Source organism: Vulpes lagopus, chromosome 10, assembly GCF_018345385.1.
Source record: "Vulpes lagopus strain Blue_001 chromosome 10, ASM1834538v1, whole genome shotgun sequence".
In the NCBI taxonomy this organism is placed as follows: Eukaryota; Metazoa; Chordata; class Mammalia; order Carnivora; family Canidae; genus Vulpes; species Vulpes lagopus.
In genome coordinates this window covers 103,724,142-103,749,116 of record NC_054833.1, presented here as the reverse complement: position 1 = coordinate 103,749,116, position 24,975 = coordinate 103,724,142, and the positions used below count along the sequence as shown (strand labels likewise).

At 44.2% G+C, this 24,975-nt stretch overlaps 1 protein-coding gene across 10 annotated transcripts in view; it reads left to right on the top strand.

Annotated features, from left to right (window-relative positions):
* Positions 1–24,975, top strand: part of HYDIN (HYDIN axonemal central pair apparatus protein) — a 358,050-nt gene that overhangs the window by 202,347 nt on the left and 130,728 nt on the right. For 8 of the 10 annotated variants that reach the window (XR_005990460.1, XM_041773068.1, XM_041773069.1 and 5 more), the window contains 6 exons: positions 15,942–16,076; positions 16,774–16,876; positions 19,120–19,239; positions 19,516–19,725; positions 21,932–22,069; positions 23,634–23,811. Coding sequence is in view for 7 of the 10 variants with exons in the window: in XM_041773068.1 (XP_041629002.1) it covers positions 15,942–16,076; positions 16,774–16,876; positions 19,120–19,239; positions 19,516–19,725; positions 21,932–22,069; positions 23,634–23,811 (884 nt within the window). In the remaining 3 variants the exon portion in view is untranslated. Of the gene's footprint in view, positions 1–15,941; positions 16,077–16,773; positions 16,877–19,119; positions 19,240–19,515; positions 19,726–21,884; positions 22,070–23,633; positions 23,812–24,975 lie in introns of those variants that run through there. The other 2 variants (XR_005990461.1, XR_005990462.1) reach the window with 2 other exon arrangements.

The window sequence follows — 24,975 nt, the reverse complement described above, 5'->3', positions numbered from 1 at the left end:
TGACAGGAAACCTGACCCTAAACAAAAATGAAAAGGGAAGGACATTCACTGACTCCTACGACTCAAAAGTCCAGATTCACTCTGGCTTCCGGCCCAGCTTAACTCAAAGCCTCAAACAGAGTCACCCGAGCCAGGGGCCCCATCTCTCAGCCCTGCTCTCTCTCTCACCCCTTCTCTCTCTCTCCCTCTCGCTCGCTCTTTCTAGTGTTAGCCAAGTTTTAGGTTAACTTTTCTCCTGTGGTCCCCATGTGGCTGCCAGTGCTCCTGGGGCCACATCCTTGCAGATCTGAGCTCCCAGAAAAGAACATTATTAGCCTTTGTACCAGGACTGTCTGGAGACACTCTGATCAGACCAACCCACTCACATTGCCTGTCCCTTCTATAAGTGGAGGGCAAAGCACTGATCAGTGTTGGCTGGGCTACGTGCCCCAGACCAAGGGCTGCCGTGATGACCTCAGCACCCCGTGGACTGAATGGGGTGGGGGTGGGGCAGATCTCCAGACAAAGACTGACATTTGGGAGAATGAATGCTGGAAGGGCAAGTGACACGCATCTACCAGTGTCCACAGAGGGCCCGTGTGCAGCTACGATACAGACTTCACTGGCGGGGGAGAAGTCTGGGATGTAGATTGGCAGTAGTGTGTGAGAGGCCTGGTGCCTGGACAAGGAGTTTAGACTCTTGGAAGGACTGGGGAGATTTGTAATCAAGAGGTGACAAAGTCTGCTTTTTTTTTTTTTTTCCAGAAAGATAACAGCCTCATTCATCGTGGCTACCCAACTCCTCCTTCCAAAACACCTGCCTCTCTTACTTTGAATAACACTGCTCTCTCCTGCTTTCCTGCTTATCCCCTCAACCTTTCACTCCTTCTCAGCCCTGGCCTGGCAACAGGTACGTTGTGCATGGGACCCAGGACTCCCTCCTAGGCCCCTGCTCTTCTTGCAATGGCACTTAGCGCCTGCTGCAAAGGCTTCCGACCGTCTCTACCTAGACCCTCTGTTGAGTCCAAGGGCATCTCCTTCTTGACAGCTTCTCTTAGATGTTTCTTAGATGACTCATGTCCAACCTGCCCCACGCTAAACTCAGGCTCTGCCGCTGCCCCCCTCCCTGCCTCTCCTCCAGGGCCCCCTGTCTGCATGAATGACAGCATTGTCCTGAGAGTCCTTCAGATTCCTTCCTCTCCCTGACCTCACTCATCAGACCCATCACCCAATCTGCCTTCTGAAACCCCCTCGTTCCCATGTCTGTGGTGATTATCCTAGTTCAAGTCGCCATCCTCTCTTGCCTGGACCACTCTGATGCCCCCTGTTGGGCTCCATCATCCACCCAGGTAGCCAAATGATGAACACGTCATTTTCTGGTTCTTAACCTTCAAAGAGCACCCATGCTTCTTAGAATGAAGTACAAATGCTTCCTGAGTTCAGCAAGGCTTAGCTGGGCTGCCCCTGTGTTCCTCTCCAGTTTCTTCTCACTTCACTCTGCCCTCACCATGCTGGTGGCCCGTTTCCTGTCCAGGGCCATTCCTGTCTAAGCCTGTGTTCTCTGCCCGAAGCAATTCCCACACCTCAACTCACCAGCCCCTGCTCCCTTGTCCCCAGTACGCTTTCCTGGGAAGCCGTCTTGAGACCATTCCCTACATAACCTCCCCTGTCATAGGCCCTGGTAGCCCATCTCCTTCATGACACGTCACGCTCGTAATTATGGCTCAGTACCCAACTTTCTAGCTGGCTCTTCACCCCCTTAAGGCCAGGGAGCACTTCTGTCCTATCACCTCTGGACCCCGGAGCCCAACACAGAGGACGCAACACAGAGTAGGTCCTCAAAGGGTATCTTCAAATTTGTAACTGCTCCCTCCTGGGTATTTGTGGTGAGGGCGAATCATTTCATAACTGATTAAAGATTCTTTTCTGTCAGCTTCTTGGCACCTGTCAAATGGAAAAGTTCGAGGTATAAATGTCACCTTGAGTAGAAAAAAAATGCCACTTGCCTTTCAGACAGGCTTTCTCCGCAGACCGTCGGAAAAAACATAAACCACTCATTGGCTAAAGGTCACTTTTATCAAGTATACCAACACTAACCTTTCTTTTCCAATTAGAATTCTCATAAGACTTACAGCTAATAAAAGAAACAGAAGCATGAAAGAGGTTTTTTCTCTTGTTAGGGCGAGATATAAGGATGCCAAGACAGACGCAGCATGTCTACCTATCACAGCACACATATCTGCCATGGGTGCACATGTGTATACGTGCATGTGTGCATGTGTGTGACTTTGTAGGCAATTCTGACCAGGCCATTTAAAGCATCTCTCTTGATTGAGCATTTTTTTTCCCAAGCTGGCCCTCATGTCACATATGAGAACAAAGAAGGAAGGAAAATGGACACACATGCCAAGAATGCACTTCCTAAGAGGAAAGCAGGTCATTGTCTTAGACACCTGCTCATCCACATGAGTTCATGTGCATGACTGGGTTTTAGACTGACTTTGGTAGCTGATGGTCCAGGCTCTGCATATATACACATGTAATGAGGAAGCCAGGATGAGAAATAAGGTGTGAGTGTGGCTGCCGACAGAGCCAGCCCTGCAGGAATGTGCCCCTTCTTGGGTCTGTCTCTTTAGCATAACTGCTCAACTCGTCAAGAACATGATGCTTCACGGCATCTGCGTGAAAGAGGCGCACAGGGCAGCCCCCCCTCGAAGCAGCCTTTACCTCTAGGAGGCCAGAGAGAGCCAAGTGGACACTAGCTCGGCTGGTATCTCTACCTAGGCTCAGGACCACAAAGCTGAGATGCTGCTGGAACTTAGTACATAGCCAACTGGTACCCAAAGACAGCATGGCCTTTTTAAAAAATTTGTTATCTTTTTTTTGTTTACATCCAATTGATTAACATATAGTGTATTATTAATTTCAAGGGTAGAGTTCAGTGATTCATCATTCTTCTATAACACCCAGTGCTAATTAATCGCATGCCCTCCTTAATGCCCATCACCCAGTTACCCCATTCTCCATCCCCCATCCCCTCCCCTCCAGCAACTCTCAGTTTGTTTCCTATGATTAACAGTTTCTTACAGTTTGTCTCCCTCTCTGATTTTGCCTTGTTTTATTTTTCCCTCCCTTCCCCTATGATCCTCAGTTTTGTTTCTTACATTCCGCACATGAGTGAGATCATATGGCATTTGTCTTTCTCTGATTGATTTATTTTGCTTAGCATAGTACCCTCTAGCTCCATCCACGTTGTTGCAAATGGCAAGATTTAATTCTTTTTGATGGCTGAGTAATATTCCATTGTTACATATACACGTATATATGCACATCTTCTTTATCCATTCATCTGTTGATGGACATCTGGGCTCTTTCCATAGTTTGGCTATTGATGCTGCTGCTATAAACATCGGGGTGCAGGTGTGCCTTCAGATCACTACCTTTGTATGTCTGATATAAATACCTAGTAGTGCAATTGCTGGGTAGTAGGGTAGCTCTATTTTCAACTTTTTGAGGAACGCCCACACTGTTCTCCAGAGTGACTACACCAGCTTGCCTTCTCACCAGCAGTGCAAGAGGGCTCCCCTTTCTCCAGCACGGCGTTTTTGTTTCCAAGTCAGATTATAGATAAATAGAACACAGGGGCCTAAGGGCACCCAGTCCTGCAGCAAAGGAACATGTGTTGTTCTCACATTGATTTTTCTGTGATATCAGTTGTCCAACATTGTGATTGGAATAGGAGAGTGGAAGGACTGGAGAAGCTTCATTTCTAGATACTTCCATCTGTCTCTGCATCACTCCTCAATTTGCCTCAAAAGTGGAACTTTTGTAAGACATGATCTATTAGGGGTAGTTGAGGTCCTGGACTGTGGAGTCAGACATGGCTGGTTAGAATCTGGGCTCTGTTCTCCGACCCTATGACCCCTTACTCAGGTTTACTTCCCTGTAAAATGTGGATAATGTAGACACCAAAAGGAGCTGTCATGAGGATTGAGGGAGATGTGTCTGTGAAGTCCACGAGTCTCTGAGAAGAAAGAAAATCTGAAGCTGGTGGCTGTTTCCAGGTTCGCAAAGGGTCCCTTCCTCTCTTTCATTCCTTGATATCAAATGCTGCTAAGTAAAGCACTCCCCAGCACCCTAAAGTTCTGGAGCTCTAGGATCCTTAGACACCAAGACAGTGGGCTGACTCTTTCTTACAAAGGGTAGAAAATCTGTTTCCTGTGCCAGGCCACAGTCACCAAGCCTGAAGCCAGGTGGCCCAGTGCACCTCCCTCTCCTCCCCACCACACCTCCCCACAGCCAGGTTCTTTAGGGTTTTTTTTGGAAAGAAAAACAGCTTTATTGATGGCATGGGGGCAGGTCCGGGGTATCCTTGCATCCAACAGTCCCAGGCTGCTCAGTGTGCTGGCCAAGAGCCTGGACTCTGAGGATCCTCCTGCTCGGCTGCCTGCTAGCTGTGACTTTGGACTCCCCTACCTGCAGAGCTCTTGGAACTATGCCTGTCATGTAATAAATGCTCAGTAAATGCCAGCCCCTACAAACATTCCTTTATTGAGGAAACTGAAGAGGCTACTGTTCATTAATGTTCATTAATTAAATGTTAATATCAGACTATGTTTGAGAAGCAGCATCCCAGGTGTGATTTTGAGACATTTTCTTCTGAAATCAGTCTGAAGCCTGATGTCTGAGGTCTGCAGGTGCCTCTCACTGGTCTAAGCTTCATTCCTTCCATAAATATCCCTCTGTGTCCCCCACTGGCCCTGCATGCCTCAGAATGTTTTAAGCTCCTGCACTCACATTTTTTTTTTCTTTTCCACCTCCCCGAGTTAAGTTTGCTTAAGAGATAGAAGCGAGGGGCGCCTGGGCAGCTCAGTAGTTGAACGTCTGCCTTCGGCTCAGGGCATGATCTCAGGCTCCTGGGATCAAGTCCTTGCGGGGAGCCTGCTTCTCCCTCTGCCTGTGTCTCTCATGAATAAGTAAATAAAATCTTTAAAAAAAAAAAAAGAAAGAGAGATGGAAGCGAGCATGGAGCCCTGGCACAAGAAGAAATAAGGCTCTGATGAGGGAGCAAATAGAGCCAAAGTGGGAACAGAAGCAGTGGCCACAGCTGGCATGGGCACAATGCAGAATCAAGCTCTAAGCCCCTCCAGGCCCCTTTCTTCCTTAACTGTCCCCTACATGTGTCTGAGCCACGATGACAATTTCACCACCCAAAGAATGAAGCCAATGCGAATGGAGGCTATCCTCCTTCCCCCTAGTAGTTTCTTATTACTCATCAAATCACCATAAACTAAGTGGCTTAAAACAATGTAAAGTAGTCTCTTCCAGTTCTAGAGGTCAAGAGTCTGAATCCGTGTCACTAGGCCTAAGCCAAGTGTGGCCTCAGCCATGTTCTCTCTACTCCTTCCAGAGGTTCTAGAGAAAATCTAGGAAAATCCCTTATCTTACCTTTCCCAGTTTCTAAAACTGCATTCCTGGCATTCCTTGGCTCCTGGCCCCTCCCTCCTCCTCAAAGCCCACAGCATAGTGTCTTCCCATCTCTCTCCCTCTCTGCTAAGATCACCACATCCCCTTCTCTATTCTCTGCGGTAGTATCACTCTCTGCCTCCCTTTTGTAAGGACACCTGTGATTATATCATTGGCCTCACCCAGATCCATCTTCCCCATGTCAAGACCTTAACTTAATCACACGTGCCAAGTCCCTTTTGCCATGTAAGGAAACATTCATGGGTTATGGAAATTCAAACAGAGACATGTGGAGGATGCCCATTCTTCAACCTACCAGATACCCCAACTTTGCCAGCAACAAGGTCTCATACTCTCTTCATTCTCTGCCAGTCTGAATTGGCTTCTAAAAAAATGGATTTTGATTACTGATGACTTTAAATGTCATAAGGAACTTTTTGGTTCTAATTTATAGCAAGCCAGACTCAAACTAACTTTAAAAAAAATGCACTGGCTCATGTAACAGAAAATGTCCAGGTGTAGGCTTCAGGCACAGCTTGATCCGAGGTCAGGCAATATGAGATATCTCATATCTCCCCCACCATCTCTTTGCTCTGCCCTCTGCTGTGTCAGCTCCATTCTCAGGCAGGTTCTGTATGCATAGTTGCAAGATGACTCAGAAGCTCCAGCAGCTCCAGCTCTCATGCCTGGTTCAAGTCCAGGGAAAAGAGGTAGAGGCTCTTTGTCTGAAATGAGCCCTGGCAAATGTTTTTGTTGCAACTTACTGGCTGTGGTTGGTTCTTGTGTCCATCCTCAACTAAGGCTAGAGAGCTCAGCCGTGCCTCTGAGCAAGGCTGCAAGTCTAGAGACAGGCTAATCGCCAGAGCAGAACATAAGGCACCTGAGCAGAGAAAGGGAGGCTGGATCCCAGGTAGCAAAGAGCAAAGATGCCCACCCCGATGACTGATGAGACCCCATTGTGTTTCCTTTGTGAGCTCCAAGCCAAAGAAATGGGCATCCAGTTATGAAATTAAATAGCAGCTTCTTGGAAAGCTATGTGAGGGAACTTACCAGGGCCCCAGGGACATGGTAAGCTGCCAGGCCCCTCAGACATGGGAAAAGCAACTCACAATGAGGCCTTTGCGCCTATTCCCAGCTCTGCTACCCTGTCACTGTAGAGTGCAGAGCACCAGCTTTGTAAGCACCTTCACATTTTCAGCTTCTACAGCATCGATCTTTCATATGAACGATAACATCACTATCTTTGAGACCTTATGATGAGACCACCAATACGGTCTCAAATCTACATCTCTTCTATGAGAAAAACCTCCTTGAACAGCCTTCCAAAGCAAGATTCTTCTCCCATAGCACTTATTTCCTGTAGACAACTGTGTCAGCCAAATCTTAATTTTTTTTAAGATTTTATTTATTTATTCATGAGAGACACAGAGAAAGAGAGAGGCAGAGACACAGACAGAGGGAGAAGCAGACTCCATGCAGGGAACCCGATTTGGGACTTGATCCCAGGACTCCAGGATCATGCCCTGGGCCAAAGGCAGGCACTAAACCACTGAGCCACCCAGGGGTCCCCCTTGAAATCTTAATATTAAGAGCATGAGAGAAAGATTCTGTAATTTTGACCATAAAAGTAACTATAACTGTGTGCTTATCTTGTGCCAGGCACACTTCTAACCCCATTAAGTATCTTAGCTCATATCATACAACAATCCTGGTATTAATATTCTCTACTTGAAATTGAGCCCACACAATGAATCTAAGACTCTAGGTGTGCACTGACTGCAAAGCCCCTGCCTTAACCACTATCTTCTACTGACATATCAAAGAGCATTTTTCTATATATTAGTAATATCCATCTTTCATTTAAATGAGTTTTTGTGAATACTTTATCCAAACATTGTGCTAGGTGCTGTGGGGATTACAAAGATAAATGACACCCCTCCCTCTCCATATGAATTGATAAACCATTGGTGGTGGTAGCAGTGGTTTTAGTATTTTCTGATTCATTCTTGCATGTTTTCATCCCCACTCACCATCAAAGACTCTGGAAGGACATGTGTGTGAAAACACATGTACTGAGAAGTGGAGAGGCAGAGTGTGGGGCCCAGCCACCTCCCTGTACTTCAAAAGCCAGGACCCCAAACTCAGCTGGCTCTTTATTTTTGTACTTCACAGTGTGTAACCAGAGAACCACTGCAGAACCTCACTTTAAAACCTTGGGTTTTGAATTTTTTTTTTTTTTTTAATGTTTGAAGGACACCATGTTGGCCTCTAAGAATCAGGTTGACCTGAGCTTGTAACAGCAGGGCTTGACAGTAGTCACGTTGGAGGAGCTATTGCGTTGGCTTTAGGAGAGAGAATGGGAAAGAGACATTGACAAGTGAGGTCCCAAAAATGAGCTCAACGTATAAGTTGTTGTACTAAGGACCTCAGTAATATGAGAACTGTCATGGTCTGTAGCCAGGTGGAGGTATTTTAGAGGAGGACCAAATAGGACTTGCTAAGGGGCTGGATATGAAGGAGAAGAAAAGTATATATATCAAAGTCCATGCCTGGATTTTTGGTTCAAGGAACTAGATAGGTGATAATGCTGATGAGTGAAGAGAGGAAGAGTCCAGATTTGGTGGCAGAAGGATAAAGAGGGTCTGGGACTGGAAAGGACGGCAATGAAGTTCCATGAATATGTACCCCCACACCCTGCCCCACCATAGAGCAAGAATCAGTGTAGAAATTGGGCTCCTTCAGGACAACCTGGTGAGTAGCCAGATGCTGCATGACAGCAGGTGAACAATAGAAATAGTTTCCATTAAACAGGACTTCCGGGATTCTTTTTAAGTAACGGATTTGTAAGTCTCTGTCATAGACACTTAGCTCCTCACAATGCATTTACAGATGCCCCTTGACCCCATCTGTTCATTTAAGAACTTCTGGCAGGAATGGGGTGGCAAAAATGAGAATGGAAATCTGAGTTCTAAAAAAAAATAAATAAAAAAAAAAAAAAAAAAAAAAGAAATCTGAGTTCTTCTGAAGCCAGTGACAACATACAAGGAGTTTGCAAGATGTGCAGTTTTGTCTTCCTCGATCTTCCTATGCTCACTCTGTAGATGAGGTTCTGGGGATATCAAGATGATATGCTTTCTCGTGTTAGCCTTCTGTGATTCGAGGAGGCCCAAGAAGGGGACTTTGATTGGAAGAATAGGCAAAATTAGAGGACTTGGCAAAGAAGGCTGAGAAAGAAGAAGGTGTCCGCATCAACTTAGAAAAATACATAAAAAGTAAAAATAACTACTCAAAACTTTAAAAAAAAAGAATTTGTTTCTAAATGGCAGCAAAAACAGTTCCATTTCCAGTGATACGGTGGGCTATAATGCCAATTTGAATATACATATTTTTTTAAATTTCAAGGTATAGATGATCTAACAGGAATTCCCACAGATAAAGTCCCAAGAAGCATTGAGCATTTATATTAGTGTGCTGTTTTGTTAGTTTGCTAGTTTACCTCAGACTGGAAGGCTTAAACAACATAAATGTATTTTCTCACAGTTCTGGAAACTAGAAATCTGAGATCAAAGTGGTGGCAGAGTTGGTTCCTTCTGTGGGCCGTGAGGGAAGGATCTATTCTAGGTCATCTTCTTGGCTTGGAGATGACTGTCTTCCCCTTATGCCTTCCCTCTATAACCAAATTTCCAAATTTTATAATAAAGTGAATCTTGTATCACCCTCATTCTAAATATGACATTCTTAGTAAATTTGAAGCCCCTCATAAAAGAGAACAGTGTGAGGTCAGCTTTCATCTGACCTGCTTATACTGCATGGTGATGTCTCTAGAAGCTTCCCAGGTCTCCCTCATCAGGCCTCCCATGGCCCATCCGTCTAGAATTTCCTCTCCGGCTATGATGGGCCAGCTAATTTATCTGACTAGGGAGTCACATTAGCATCTGGGACTGATGGGAAGACTCTAGCCATCTCTCAAGTCTTAGCTTCCAGAAACAAGTTCCTGTCTTTGTAGTGGGCCCACAAGAAATCAAGGCCAACCCTTTGAAGGAGACCTTTGAAGAGGGTGGACTTTTTTGCTCATTTCATATTTAACTTAAAGGTGATCACCGTTAGGGATCATGTCATCTACTTCTGTTTGCAGTTGGTTCATACAATTTCCTGAGATACCATGTTTGTTACCCCATAAAGAAATGAACTGAGGTGTTTTCATTTCACTTTTGAGTATTATGAAACTTTTCGTCCTGCTTTTATGTTGTTACAGAAGAACTCTAGTTACCTTATTACAGATTCATTCTTTTTAAGGCATCTTTCCAGTCAGTGCCTCCAACACTGGTGGAGGGTATTGGCCTCGTAGATATCCAGTGTGAGTTACGCTGGCTTCTAAAGAAATCAGTGGAAAGCATCAGTGCATATTTGAACCTGAGTTAGGGTTATGTCTGCTTGGTTCATTTAGTGATCTGATTCTTAAAAAGAGTCTATTTGATTTATCTACGTGTTCATATTAATTAAAATCCCCCAAAGCTAGCTCCATCTACTGAAGACCAGACATAAAAAGAAATCAACTTGAAAAAACCATCCTGTTTTGAAAGTATTTCTAAAGGGCTTTGAAACCGATAGCAAGGGAGATTTCACAGCCTACCTACCTGTTAGGCTGTCTTTCGAAAAGTATGTAGCAGTGGGGACACCTTCTGGAGCTTTTACAGAAGTGGCCATTTCTCACAGAAATCCCTCTGGAGAGCTTCAAGGAGATTCTGGGTACATTCCTCCACTACTCACCTTGCAGCAAAACTCTTTGTAGGAAATCACTTCAAGGCAAGGTCAACTGTGGCTTTCTTTTCCTTACCTAGATTACAATTAGGACAGAACCTTCATTGTCCAAATAAAGGTTCTAGACAATATGCTGGATGTTCTTTATGTTGTGGTTTCCACTTACTTTTAAAATGAAAAAGCCTGCAAGTCACTGCCATGGGCATGTGCAACCAAGGAGAAGCCCTTAACCATTAATGAGGTAGACCATCCAACAAAGTTAAGAGTGTGAGCTTTGGAGCTAGGCTAACTTAGCCACTTATTTGCTCTCTGAGCTTCAGTGTTATCATCTGAAGACTGAGGACCATCCTAGTACCTACCTCATGGAGCTGTTGTGAAGATTTAATTAGACAGTCCTTATTAAGTGCTTAATATAGTACCTGGTAGAGAGTAAGTGACTGCAGTTGTATAATTAGGGTCTGTTTTAATCTGTTTGGACTGCTATAACAAAATAGCAGACACTGGTGGCTTACAAGCAACACACATTCATCTCTCACAGTTCTGGAGGCTGCAAAGCCCAGATGATGGCACATAAGCCTTGCTGTCTGGTGACAACTGCTTTCTGGTTCACAGATGGTGTCTGAAGGGCTGAGCTAGCTCTCTCCACCAATTTGTGTGACCTTCTTGCCACCATCTTCTTAGCCCATGGTTCTCTTAGCCTTGAGTGCACATTAGAATCATGTTGGAAGCTTTTAGATATCCTGACTCCAAATAAATCAGAATCTCTACAGTTGGGACTTGGGCATCATTTGGTCTTAGAGTTCCAAAGGTGATTCCAGTGGACAGCTGCAGGGAGACCCACTATTCTAGAAGCTCCAAGCGCAATTCCTTTTGAGAACCTTTAAAAAAAAATATGAGTTCAACCCCAAAGGTCTGGGTAACTCGAGTTCCAGCTACTCAATTTTGTTCCACCACCTTCTCCCTTTGCACAGGTGACCAGTTGGAAGCATTCTGGGACACAGTAAAGTCAAAGGGCTAAGGCAGGCTGCTTTCATAATGGGTATGTGTCTGCAGTTTGCTTTCCTTTCTCCTGTGGCAGAGCTAGAACGAGCTGGTAGGGGAGGCACTGAGCCAGCCCCATCTGTCATTTGCTTCCCAATGTGGGAGGTTCAGCAACTGTAAGACCACAAAGCCAGGCAATAAATAAGGAAACATGGCTGGGACTTTGTGCCTAGAGGAGCTCAGGAATTTGCCTACTTTTAACATGACTTAAAGCAACGGATTATAATCTCTATTTAGAAAAAGGGCTAATCTAATCTGGAGCAGGTTTGTGATCAGTCGAGCTAGAGGAAGGGAGGGAGGCAGGGAGGGAATTCATTTGAATTCCAACAATGAAGGTGTTCCCCAGCAGTCCCAGCACAAGAGCAGCTCACAGCATTGGACTTTCACCCTGACTCAGGCACCCTGTAGAGCTTCCCCACTTATTAAGCCTCAAACTATCAGATGAGGAGAAGTCTATCACTAACACAGTGCCCACGTCACAGAGTTACATAGTATGTGAATGGGAAAGCCAGAGTTCAAACCCAGGCTGTCTGACCCTCCTGGTCTTGAACTGACCCCCTGTGCACTCTGCACACCTTACTGTTGGAGCAATTGTGTCCTGAGTGGCACCCATTCATACGTCTCGGACTCACTGGCCTCTGAGTCCTTTGAAGCAAGATTTGGCTTTCTTTATCTTTGGAATCCTACAATGCTGCGGTGGTCTCCTTAGAAACAGAGGCTGAGATGGCGATTCTTGGGCAGGTGATTTATCGAGTAAGGCTCTTGGGGGAAACTGTAAGAGAATTAAAAAATGAGATAGGACAAGGGGTAACTAGGGGACCTGCCTGACGTCATGCAGAGCTCTGGAATGTAAATTGTCTCTGAGTTTGTCCCACTCAGAGCCCTCAAGCTCATCCAGCCATCCTGGCCTGCAGTTCACACCCTACTGGGAAGGAGGGCATAATCTTCCAGGCAGCTCACAGTCAGGGGAAGCAATTCCAGACAAAGGGGCAGCCAACACCCAGAGCACCCAGTGCATGGTGAAAGAGAGCTAAGCACTGTGCCAACAGTAACTGCTATAGTCAATGATTTAAATATAAATGAGTATATATATATATAATCAGCATATGAGCCAAACAAAACACACCTTTTTTCCAGCCAGTGGTGGTTTTCACCCTTTCATAGAATCCAGGTGCAATGAATCAATAACTCCTTGAATTAGAAGTCATTGTGTCTACTTCAAGGCTGCTCCCCACTCCCCCACCCTCCCGCCCTGAGACCTGGGCTGCCCGCTCAGATGTCAGCACATGGCCAGCACACACCCAGCCGTCTCCAGATTTCACCTGAACCACAGCACAAAATCTTAAACTCAGGCACACTCAGGGCCATTAATTATGATGCAGCCCTACCACCAGTGAAGAGAAAATAACAAATAAGACTGGTGGACTTTTAAAGTAGCACGAAAGAGCGTATTGATCCTAACTTACCCAAGAGTTGAAAATCAAATATGAGGAGGGAATCTGCTGGGCCCAAACCAGTGTGGTTGATGGACAGTGTGTCTGGTGTTCCCGTGATCTGTCACGGCTAAAGGGAGGGTTTCTTCCCTTGCTCCTCCCGTGACTCTCATATGGGTAGCTCTGGAATTGGAGCAATATTGATTTTCCTTGTTTGCTATGTACTCTCTTTTAAAAATAACTGAATGTAATCCTGTTGGGGTCAGCATAACAGGAAAATAATTATCTATTCCTGAGGGTAAAATGAAATCTGATCCCAAAAACCACCAACATTCTATTTCAATTTTTTGGAGCAGGTTTTTTATTTTAATGATAAATTAAAGCCTTCATTATGACAAAGGTTTCACTGTCTCCTGTGGCTCAGTCTGTTAGCAGTAAGGCTGCCTGCCCAGTCTCCTTTGTTTCCAGAGACCTCTCACTTCCAATTGTTAGGGTATCATTATCAATGGAAGTGTTGTTTTTCCTCAGGTCTGCAGACATGATACAGCTTTGAATTTTTCCTTTGCAGATATTCCCATATGCTTTTTCTTTTTCTTTTTTTTTTTTCCATTCAGCACAACATCCCAGGGATGTGCAAATGTTGGATGAGAGAGTGCTATTATGTGGGGCAGTTCGGCAGACTCTCCCCAGGCGTCTCTGCTGACCTGGGGTGATTTAATGAGTGCTCCGAATGGTCCTCTGCTTATATGCACTGTCCCTAGCTGGGAAGGCTGAGTGATAGCCTCATATTAATTATCAGCTCCAGTCCTTAGCCATCTTGTTGCCATTCCTACCTACCGTGGGTCCTAAATCTGGCTGTAAATTAGAAGCACCTGGGAAGGCTGTTAAAAATCTAATTCCTGGGCCATGTCTGAGACCTGCCAAATCTGAATTTACCTGAGAATGAGATTCAGGAGACTTTATTTTAATGAGCTTCCCAGCACCCAGCCCAACATGGTTCCTCAGCCTAAGGAACCATTCTGGTCTGGTTTCAGCCTAAGGTAATGTCATCTCAAGACATCTGGCCTGGAATAAGCCAAAATGGAAGCTCATGGAAGCAGATGAAAAAGAGCTTTTGCACTCTTTTCCAAGGTCTTACAGAATGGGATGGGTGGGGATGGGATGGAGGTGCAGTGGAATGTAAACCCCATGGGTGGTGGAGGTTTGTTCTTTTTTTGTAATGCAAGTGTCTGATTTAAGCTTTGATTGCCAAGACATCCATTTCAAAGAGGCACCACTTCAGAGGCAGCAATCTCGAATAAACACATTGCCAGCCATATAAGGAGATAAGGAGCCAGGCCGCCTCCTCGCGCTGAGGCTCCTTCGATGTAGAGATTTGGTTGTTTTTGATAACCGATCTTTTGGGCTACCCGTCTTTCTCTTCCCCAAACTGTAAATTCTCATTCTCATGTTTTAAATTCACCAGTAGGGAGTGAGCCTGAGAAACCCTAGCTCAGGCTCTCTTTTTTTTCTCTTTCTCTCTCTCTCTTTCTCCTAAAATAAATAGTAAATCCTAAAAAACAAAAAATAAGAACCACAGGGCTGGTCCAACCATATCAGTTATTGATGGGATGAGACTGGACACAAAACACATCAAATAGCTGAATTATCCTATATGCTGTTTACCTGTTCCCATTCAACCATCCATCCATCCATCCATCCATCCATCCAACTATTTGTTTAATCAGACATATATTGAACTCATGCTCTACTTAGAAGACCCTCGGCAATGAGGGCTCTTGGATCCACCCTCTAAATCCTCACAGTTCCATAGTGAGGTGTTAGCCCATTGTTTTCCCAAGGGAAAGCTGAACTGATCTTTTTTTTTTTTTTTTAAAAAAAAAGGATTTATTATTTATTTGAGAGAGAGTGCAACAGGGGGAGGGGCAAAGAGAGTGAATCTGAAGCAGATTCCCCACTGAGCACAGAGCCCGTGGGGTTCAATCCCAGGACCCTGAGATCGCAATCTGAGCTGAAATCAAGAGTCGGATGCTTAACTGACTGAGCTACCCAGGTGCCCCTGAGATGATCTTTCTTCTTTTTTTTTAATTTTAATTTTAATTTTTTAAATAAATTTATTTTTTATTGGTGTTCAATTTGTCAGCATACAGAATAACGCCCAGTGCTCATCCTGTCAAGTGCCCACCTCAGTGCCTGCCACCCAATCACCCCCACCCCCCGCCCACCTCCCCTTCCACCACCCCTAGTTTGTTTCCCAGAGTTAGGAGTCTTTCATGCTCTGTCTCTTCTTAAAAAGAGCAAACAAGGCTCAGCTCAGAGCCCTCACCAAGCGAGAAAAGAACACTGATTTTCTTTCTGTCATACTGATTTTTCTAAATATGGCAGATAAAACTGGGTTTTAATTTATGGCAATGACATACAATTTTCCCTTAAAATCACCTATTAATGAACAGCATCCTTGAATGATTAAAATTTAAAATTTCAAACACTGAACACCAAGTATGCATGGGGATGTGGGCCACCAGAGCCCCCCTTCCCTTCTTAGCAACTGTATTCATAGGATTAAAGGCTGGAAACAGCCAAGTTGCCCATCAACACGAAGATGGATAAACACGTTCATCATCCACACCATGGAATACTGCTTGGTGATAAAAAAAAAAAAAAAGAAAAGAAAAGAACAGAGTACTTACTGCTCCTCGAAATGACATAGATGAATCTAAAAGACATTATGCTGAATGAAAGAAATTAGACACAAAAGAGTACATATTTATTATTCTACTTATTATAAAATTGTAGCCATATCTAATCCACAGTGATATAAAGCAGGTTTTTTCTGGTGCCCTAGTCCTGGTCACCTGGGTGCAGGGTCCTTGGTCATTCACCCATTCATAACCAATGCCCGAGTGCTGACCCCAGGCCAGGCACTGCACTAGCTGCCATATTACATAGAGGTCCTCAGGGAGCTCACAGTCTACCAGGGATAGAAAAAAGAAGTATGAAGAGGAAGTCCACGGGCTGTGGCACTCAGAAAAGAGTCACTGGACCCAGACTGGCAGGGAGTGGTCAGGAAACATTTTAGGAGAAAGTGAAACCTAAGATTTAGAAAAGGTAAGTCTAAGGGATGGTACAGGGCAGGTCCTTCTAGACCTGTCTGGTGTGAGATTTATTTGGAGTGTAGCCTCAGAAATCAAGAGCCCACTGCACACTGATTTGCAAAAGCTGACATGTGCCCATGTGCCTGTGTCTCTCCTGCCTTTGTAGGTTTGGGTCATGGCCACGGAAAGCCTACAGTACACCCCTGTCCCAGGTGGAGTCCATCCCCATAACCTCAGCTTCTGTCAATTCACCAGCAGTGCCAGCAACAGAGTCCCCCGAGGTGGATCTAAATGATTTTAAGTAAGTGCAAATGCAAAGCCAGAATGGTCTTTTTTTTTTTAATAGCATTTTTTCTTTCTCTACACTGATGTACAATCTCAAACTCATCCCTTATTTATTCATCCAGCCACTCAGTAGTCAGCAGTTTAGCGAGTGCCTTCTGTGCATGACACCCTGGACTATGCATCTGGGATAGGGTGGAAAATCATTTCTGCCCTCAGGAAGTCATCAGCTCCTGAGTCCTGGAGGACTAAGCCCTTCCCATCACATTGCCCTCTCCATCTGTCCAGGGTCTGCAGCCAGGGTCAGGTCAAGGGTAGCAAGCAGAAAAGGATATGACAATTGGCCAAACAGCATATCCTCACAATAAAATGCTGCAGTAAATAATGAAGCTTAACGTTGAGAACCAGGGACACAGCAAATTGAAGAATTGCTAGAGCTTTTCATAATGTGGCCCCGGGCGTAGTAGGCCAGGAAAGAGGGGTTGGATCTGTGGACAGTTGACGAGCCTGATGACCCAGAGTCCATGTTTGAGGCCAGGGAGGAACACAGCACTGCCCAGCTGACCTCTGGAGAAAAGCATCATTTGAGTGAAAACCCCATTTACCCTTTGGGGTGCAGTAGAGGGAGAGAGGAAGGTAGGGCTCTGACATAGCTGAAGACTGTGTGGAGTTGGTTACCAAAAAAGTGATTCAACACATTGCGTTCAACTCTCCAGGACTATCCTCCTGGATGAAGAGGTTGGCCCTGAAGAAAGAGAAAACAAAAAACCCGAAGTGCCCACCATGATCATCTCGGATGTACCGTTTCCTCTCCATGCGGTGGGTTGGCAAGTCGAGGGTCCTTCCTGTAAAACAAAAACAGAGGCAGGAGCAGTGGCAAGTGTAATCCTGGGGTTTGGGTGGGATGCGGCTGTGGAACCTTATCCAGGTCGTTCCCCAACCAAACACTCACAGAACCGGCACCCCATTGAGAGCCGGATACCTCAGCAGCTAGATTTTCTCTGGTTACCTCTAATCCGTGGCACTCTTCCCAGCCCCCAGATAATCTACAAAAGGAGAAAGGTTTTCCTCAGTAATTCCATAGTAAAAACAAGGGAGAGATCAAGGGATTTTAAAAATTCATACCCTTAAACTCTCCTTCTAGAAGAATGGCCTAAGGAAATCATTGGAGATATAAAGATTTAGGTACAAAGATGTTTGTCACAACACTTTAGAAATAGCAAAAAATCAGAAAAATAAATTACTGTAGGCCCATGAAAATATACAATCTTTTAAAATAGGGTTTGTCTCAGTAATGGCAGAGTGGGGATAAGCAAGCATTTTTATACTTTGTAGGTAGGATTACAAATTGGTATGGCCTCCCTGACATACAATTTGGCAAGTGTATCAAAATTTAAAATGCACAGCTCCTCTGCTAGGATACTTTACTTGAGATACCTTTACATTCTCATAGAGGTATAATTTTCCTTGTATACTACAGCTTTGTTGGTAAAGCAAGGAAAATTGGAAACAACTTTACTCCACCAATAGGAGACTGGTGGAATAAACCAAATTGTATCTGCGCAAGGCAATACTATACATTTTTTTTTTAATGAGGAAATTCCCTAATACTGATTTAGAGCAATCTCTGATAATTAAAACATGCATGTTCTACATTTTTTATTTTCTCGTATTTTAATTCTAGTATAGTTAACATACAATGTTATATTAGTTTCAGGTGTACAATATAGTGATTCAACAAGTCTGTATTACACAGTGCTCCTCATGATAAGTGTACTCTTACTCCCCAACACCTATCTTCACCCGGCCTGTCGCCCACCTCCCCTCTAGTAACCACCTGTTTGTTCTCTGTGGTTAAGAATCTGTTTCTTGGTTTGTCTCTTCTTTTTCTTTGTTCATTTGCTTTCTTTTTTTTTTTTTAATATTTTTTAATTATGTGCAGTTTTTATTTTTTTTTTAATTTTTATTTATTTATGATAGTCACAGAGAGAGAGAGAGAGGCAGAGACACAGGCAGAGGGAGAAGCAGGCTCCATGCACCGGGAGCCCGACGTGGGATTCGATCCCGGGTCTCCAGGATCGCGCCCTGGGCCAAAGGCAGGCGCCAAACCGCTGCGCCACCCAGGGGTCCCCATTTGCTTTCTTTCTTAAATCCCACATATGAGTGAAATCATATGGTATTTGTCTTCCTCAGACTGACTTATCTCACTTAGCATTATACTCTCTAGGTCCATCCATATTGTTGCAAATGACAAAATGTGATTCTTCTTTTTTTAAGATTTTATTTATTTATTTATTCATGAAAGACACAGAGAGAGAGGCAGAGACGTAGGCAGAGGGAGAAGCAGGCTCCCAGTGGGGAGCTCAATGTGGGACTCGATCCCAGGACTCCGGGATCACAACCTGATCCAAAGTCAGACACTTAACCACCACTAAGCCACCCACGTGCCCCTGTGATTCTTTTTTATGACTAAGTAATATATATATATCCCCCACCTCTTCTTTATCCATTCATCTATCAGTGAACACTTGGGCTGCTTTTGTAGTTTGGCTCTTGTAAGTAATACTGCAATAACACAGGGGTTAATATATCCTTTTGAATTACTGTTTTCATATTCTTTGGGTAAGTATCCAGTAGTGGAATTACTGGGTGGCTCAGCAATTGGGCATTTGCCTTTGGCTAATGATCCCAGAGTCCTGGGATTGAGTCCCACATCGGGCCTCCAGCATAGAGCCTGCTTCTCCCTCTGTCTGTGTCTCTGCCTCTCTCTCTTTCTGTGTTTCTCATGAATAAATAAATAAAATCTTTAGAAAAAATAAAGTGATCCCATATTGATAGGCATTTAGTTTGTTTTCAGAGTTTTGCTATTATAAATAGTGCTGCAGTAAACATCCTTGGACATATGTTTTGGGCACTTGTCCAATTATCTCCATAGGGGAAAAACTGTACTATTTTTAAGGTATAAACAATATACTTTAGTTTTCTCTCACTAGGTGGGGAGGAGCATATCAATGACCTGTTGTGAATGCTTGCTAGTTTTTCCTCACACCTCTAATTTGTAGGGATTAAAACTTAGCTCTGCTGAAACAGAAAAAACAGACCCAAACCAGAGCCAGATGGAGTTTCAGGAACCCCCATGGCTCTCTGAACGGGAAGAAATGCTGTCCATCGGGATAGAAGAAGTAAGTAACACCTCAAGGGCCCTAAAGTCAGGGGGTACTAACTCTTCTTAACAGAGCTCCTGTCTCAAGTTAGAGGTTTAAGTCTTGCCAGGCCACTCTCCCCTCTGTTGCCATCATTTATGTCCAGGGTGCTGGGCTAGGTACCTTCCATGGAATCAAACAAGTCAAAGTCAGGAATTCCTCTGTAAACTGACTGAAGCTTAACCCACTCTTTGTAGGCTCATCCCCCCAATTGATGCTCTCTGACAGAACTTTTACGGATGTTTCGTGTTACAGGTGTTTGATATTCTGCCCCTGTATGGAGTGCTGCGGCCGCATAGTAGCCACCAGATATCCGTCACCTTCTATGGACACTGTGACATCATTGCACAGGCTAAAGCCCTGTGCGAAGTGGAAGGAGGGCCCACCTATGAGATACTGCTGAGGGGAGAGGCCTCCCTGGTCAACTATTCCTTTGACACCAAGGACATTAACTATGGATTACAGGTATTGCCAGTGACAGGGAGGAGATCTCGTGGCTTCGCCTTAAACATCGCACACAGTCCTGTGCTCTTACCCCCCCCTGGAACCCTGGATCATCGCAGTCTCACCAGCACCCCTAACCTTGATCCCCGATCCACCTCCCTAACCCTGATCATCCCACCGCCAGCTGCTGGCCAGGCATTTTCACTTGCCTCTCTCTCTCTCCTGGAATTCAGCATGTTAGATGCCTTCCCTGTCCATGCAGAAGCCCATATACCGACCTCTCTGTTTCTTTCAATAGCACTACCACCTTCTCAGTCCCTTAAGTTTACAATCTCCAAGGCATTTTCCACTGCACTCTCTCCATCACCTCCCCACATCCTTACTGGCATCCAGGCTTGCTAATTCATCAAGTAGGATCTCTCTGCCTCGGTTTGTTGTTCCTGTGGTTACTGAGGTTCTCACAGCACAGGAGCTTATCAAGCCATGCTTGAGACATAACAGCACTTCTTCTCAAACCGTAACATGCATATGAGTCACCTGGGAATCTGATTCTAGTGCAGATTCAGATCCAATAGGTCTAGGATGGAGCCTCAGAATCTGCATTTCTATAAGCTCCCAGGTGACGCTGAGGACCCCATGGAAGCAAGGAATTACACCACGTTCATAGTTTCTACCACCAACCCATGTAGACAGCATTGCCCCATGGACTTTCCCAAAACTGCATTCTCATCCCATCAGTCTCAGAATAATTAGCCCCAGCAGCATTTGGGAAAGCAACATAGTATTGAGAAGAGAGCACGGTGTTGTAGTCAGAAGAACTGGGGTGTTACTTACCCCAGTTCGACTTCCTAGTATGTCACCTTGAGCATATCACCTTACCCAAGCCACAGTACCCCTCAGTACCCCTATAAAATAGGGATGGGGTCACATTCCTAGATAGGAGAATGCCTCTCTCCCTAGGTGGTTGTGGTCACTTCAGTAAAATATCTGGTCAGTACTGCGCATGGGCCACGGAAGACCTCCAATCCTGAGTCCCTTTCTCTGTCACCCACTGGGTCGGAGCCAAGCTCTTCCACCTGGCAGAGGGTATCCTCTATTAACTGATGCTCCTTACACACTAGGTTTCATTTCTTGTCATTTCATATTATAGCCCATTCATCCATTTGTGGTCCAACTGGTTTACCTACCAATGCTACTACTTCCCAGGCCTTTCTGCCTCAATACTTAATTTATATTATCCCTCTTCTCCACTCTGCCAACCCCAAGTCTACACACACTGTAAGACTCAGCTCAGTCTCCATACTCGAGTTTTCTTTCTTACTTTGCATTCTCTTGGCATGTAAGTATATTCTTTGCTGTAATGTACATTCTAATTTTCGTTTTGGAAAAATTGTTGATTCTGTGTCTGTACATCTCCTTTTCCAAATTAGATTTTATGTAATGTACTCAGAGACCCTATTTCATGCCAAATTTAATGGGAATTAACCCCCCTGCATTATATAGCTATTGCATATATAATTACTGAATTGCGTGTGTGCATGTGTGTTTATAGGTTAAAGATTGTGCCTAAAAACAAATTCACCCAACACCTATTGGGACTATGTCCGTTCAGTTGACCAAATAGAATTCTCTTTCATTTCTTATCTCCAGGGTCTTCTGGGCAATTGATTCTGGCTCAGCTCAGAGTATATTCTTTGAAGCAGCCCATCCTTGCCCTAGCTTATCCTGAGAACCCCTGAAGAGGCCTCAGTTTGTAGTTATCAAACCTTCTGATTAGCTGCTGAGTTATGTTAGTAAAATCTCCGCAAAAATGGCACGCCTTGCCTATTACTTCCATGTCTTTCTATATAAATAGAAAAAAAATTGAATTCTGAACATAAATTGTATCCAAAGAGTAAATAAATATTAGTCTAGGAAAGCTTACTTTTAAGATCTTCTGTTGTCGGTTCTTTGTGGGTGAAGTGGGTGAGGTGCTCAGGGTCAGACCTCCCTGCATGCAGCCCCACTCACCTGAATTAGTTGTTAACCTGGAGCCAGGTTTGCAGGATCTGCTGCTCCTCTGGCTCCAGTGGCCACCTTTTGGCGATAGTGAAATGTGGATTGCCCAGTGTCTATATCATGAAAACTGAAATCCGTGTCCATGAGACTTATTTGTCCGTTCACCTTGGTGGGGATGATAGCAGCATCCCAAAGGGTGTCCACCAGCAGTTCCTCTTCTCCTCTCAAGCTGTTCAATCACGTCACGGAGAATGAAATCACACTGAAGAATACTGGCAAAGTTGGCTTTGAGTTCAAGGTTCTGACTGACCACCTATCTTCACCAGACAACCTTCTGCCCGGAGTGCCCCTAATCCTGCCCCTCTCGGTGAGTAGCCTTCTTGCCCACAATGGCCATGTGGCAGTGATAGGAACGACCCCCAAGTTCAAACCCACAAGCTGCACCCCCATGGCACATGGGGTTATGCTAAACAATCACTGCTAGGATTATAGGTGTGATTTTTTTTTTTAAGATTTTATTTAGTTATTCATGAGAGACACAGAGTGAGAGAGAGGCAGAGACACAAGCAGAGGGAGAAGCATCTCCATGCAGGCAGCCTGATGTGGGACTCGTGGGACTCGATCCCAGACTCATGCCCTGGGCCAAAGGCGGCGCTAAACCGCTGAGCCACCCAGGCTACCTGCGATTTTTTTTTTTTTAACAAAAAAATAGAGTCCTCAGAAACAATTAAAAATAAATAAATAAATTCAAGCACTTTATTCATTTATTAAACAAGTATTTATTGAGTCTTGCATTAGCCAGACACTCTTCAGGCACCAGGGATTCCCCTTATGAACAAGACAATATATAACCCCACGGGTTGGTTTGGTTTGTTTTTTCTTTTTTTTCATGATTATAAGAGTGATTTGTTTCCACTCACGTCCTCACACTTCTCTTGTTAATTCCTTGAAGCCAAGGGCCTCTTCCCCTCTTGGGCTTATCATTTCCTTTTCAAAATACAGTTTTATTCCGCATGTATGTATCCTTAAACTACTTTCAATTTATTAATCTTTCAAAACTTTTAAGCACCTGCTATGACCAGGCATTTTTCTGGCACTGGGAATAGCATAGTATAGTGAACAAAACAGACAAATACCCTTAATCCCCAAACTTGGAAGTTTTGTCTTAACGGATTTTGCTCTATCTTGAGTTTTATGAAAATGGCATCAGTAATGAAATCTCGTGCCTTTTGCTTTCTTTCATCCAATATTGTGTGTCTAAGACTAGTGCACATTGTTGCATGTAGGTGTAGTTCATTTGTTTTCACTATTAGATAATATCCCTTCTATAACTATATTGAAAGCATTTTTTTTCCTGTCAAAGCATATTTGGGATTTTTTCCTCTAAAATTTTGCTATTAGAAACAGTCCTGCCACAAATATTCTCATACCTGTCTCTTGTCTATAGATAGAAGCATTTTCTTAGGGACTTTTCCTAGGAGTGAAATTTCTGGGTCATGGGCTACACATATGTTCAATTTGATAGAATGACACTAAAACATTTTTCATAGTGTTTTTTTTTTCCTCATTGGCATTCTCACCAGACACAAATAAGTTTCTTTTGATACATATTCTCACCAAAATTTGGTACATTTTGGCAATATGTAGTTTAAAAAATTCATCACAATCCTAGTTTCATTTTCCTGATTGCTTACAAGGATGAGCATCTTTTACTGCATTTATTCGCCATTCGTATTTCCTCTTTTATGAAATACCTGTCCACATATGCTACCTAGTGTTCTGTGGCTCACCTGTCACTTTCTCATAGCTTCATATGAATGAATGGAGAATAACCAGCACAATAGACCTGTGGGACTGTCTTGCCCATTAAATCTCCAGAAGCAGGGTCCATTGTAAATATTAACATTCTCTCTGGTCTTTCTGCTATGTAGGGTTTTATTAGGTCAAATGAGGAGCGGGTGTTGAAGGTTTATTACTTACCTGGAGTACCTGAGATCTTTCAAAGGAGTTTCCAGATACAGATTGCCCACTTGGACCCAGAAAATATCACTCTGCATGGAGAGGGAATCTTTCCCCGAATCTGCCTTGATCTCCCCAGGAAACTCCAAGGTATTACTACTCACTCTAGTATTTTCCCACTGGGGGACAAAAGATGCATTTTGCTTGTTTATTTGAAGGCTAATTGGCACTCACTTTATTTGCTTGGCAGTCCTCACTGGTTTTATTCTGTGTGATTCCACAATTGCAGATACAACAACAGTAACAGCAACAACAACAAAACAAATCAAGTTGAAATTGACCTGATAACTTGAGCTTAATATAACAGGATTTGGTCTATGGCAGTCCTAAAATTAAGACCCCTGACCAATTTTGCCATCAGTGAATTGTATAAGAGGGATCAAGAAGTTGTAATTGAAAGGCCTTTTCCTACAGCACACAAACCTTCCAGCCACAATCTCTCCCTGAATTGTCCTTATGTGGCACACTCACAGAGGCCATTGAGAGGCTAAGGCTGATTTTACTCCAAGGAGTAGAATTTGCAAAACATAACCTGTACAGAAAGGTAACCAAGGTTCTGACCCCTTCCTTATTTTGGCATTATACACTTTAGAGACTAACTTAGACTTTTATTAGTTGTCTGCCCACAGGCTTAGCCAAGGTTTCTCTGGTAACATCTAGCCTGTGGAGCCATTCCTCTGGACTAGAAGACTCCCATCTTGGCAAATCCCAAAACTTAGCTGAGCTGTTCTTAGCTATGGACTCTGGCTTTTTCTCCCTGGCATGGGGTACAGGATAAAGGGTTAAGACAAGCCTGTCTCTTCTTCGTGTCTCCTTGAAGCTCCTTGAAGTTTTTCCGCAGACAGCTTCAGACTAAGCCCTCGTAATCAGCCATTCCTTTTCCCCTGTGCCCTAAAGTCACTGGCTCACCTGCTGTCAAGAGGGAAAGTTTTTTTTTGGCCATGTCTATGTCTTCCTCTGTGAGAAATCTCTAAGCCTGTGGGCAGACAACTAATAAAAGTCTAAGTTAGTCTCTAAAGTGTGTAATGCCAAAATAAGGAAGGGGTCAGAAACAAGCACATGAGAAAATGCTCCACATCACTTGCCATCAGGGAAATACAAATCAAAACCACAATGAGATCCCACCTCACACCAGTGAGAATGGGGAAAATAGCAAGGCAGGAAACCACAAATGTTGGAGAGGATGTGGAGAAAAGGGAACCCTCCTGCACTGTGGGTGGGAATGTGAACTGGTGCAGCCACTCTGGAAAACTG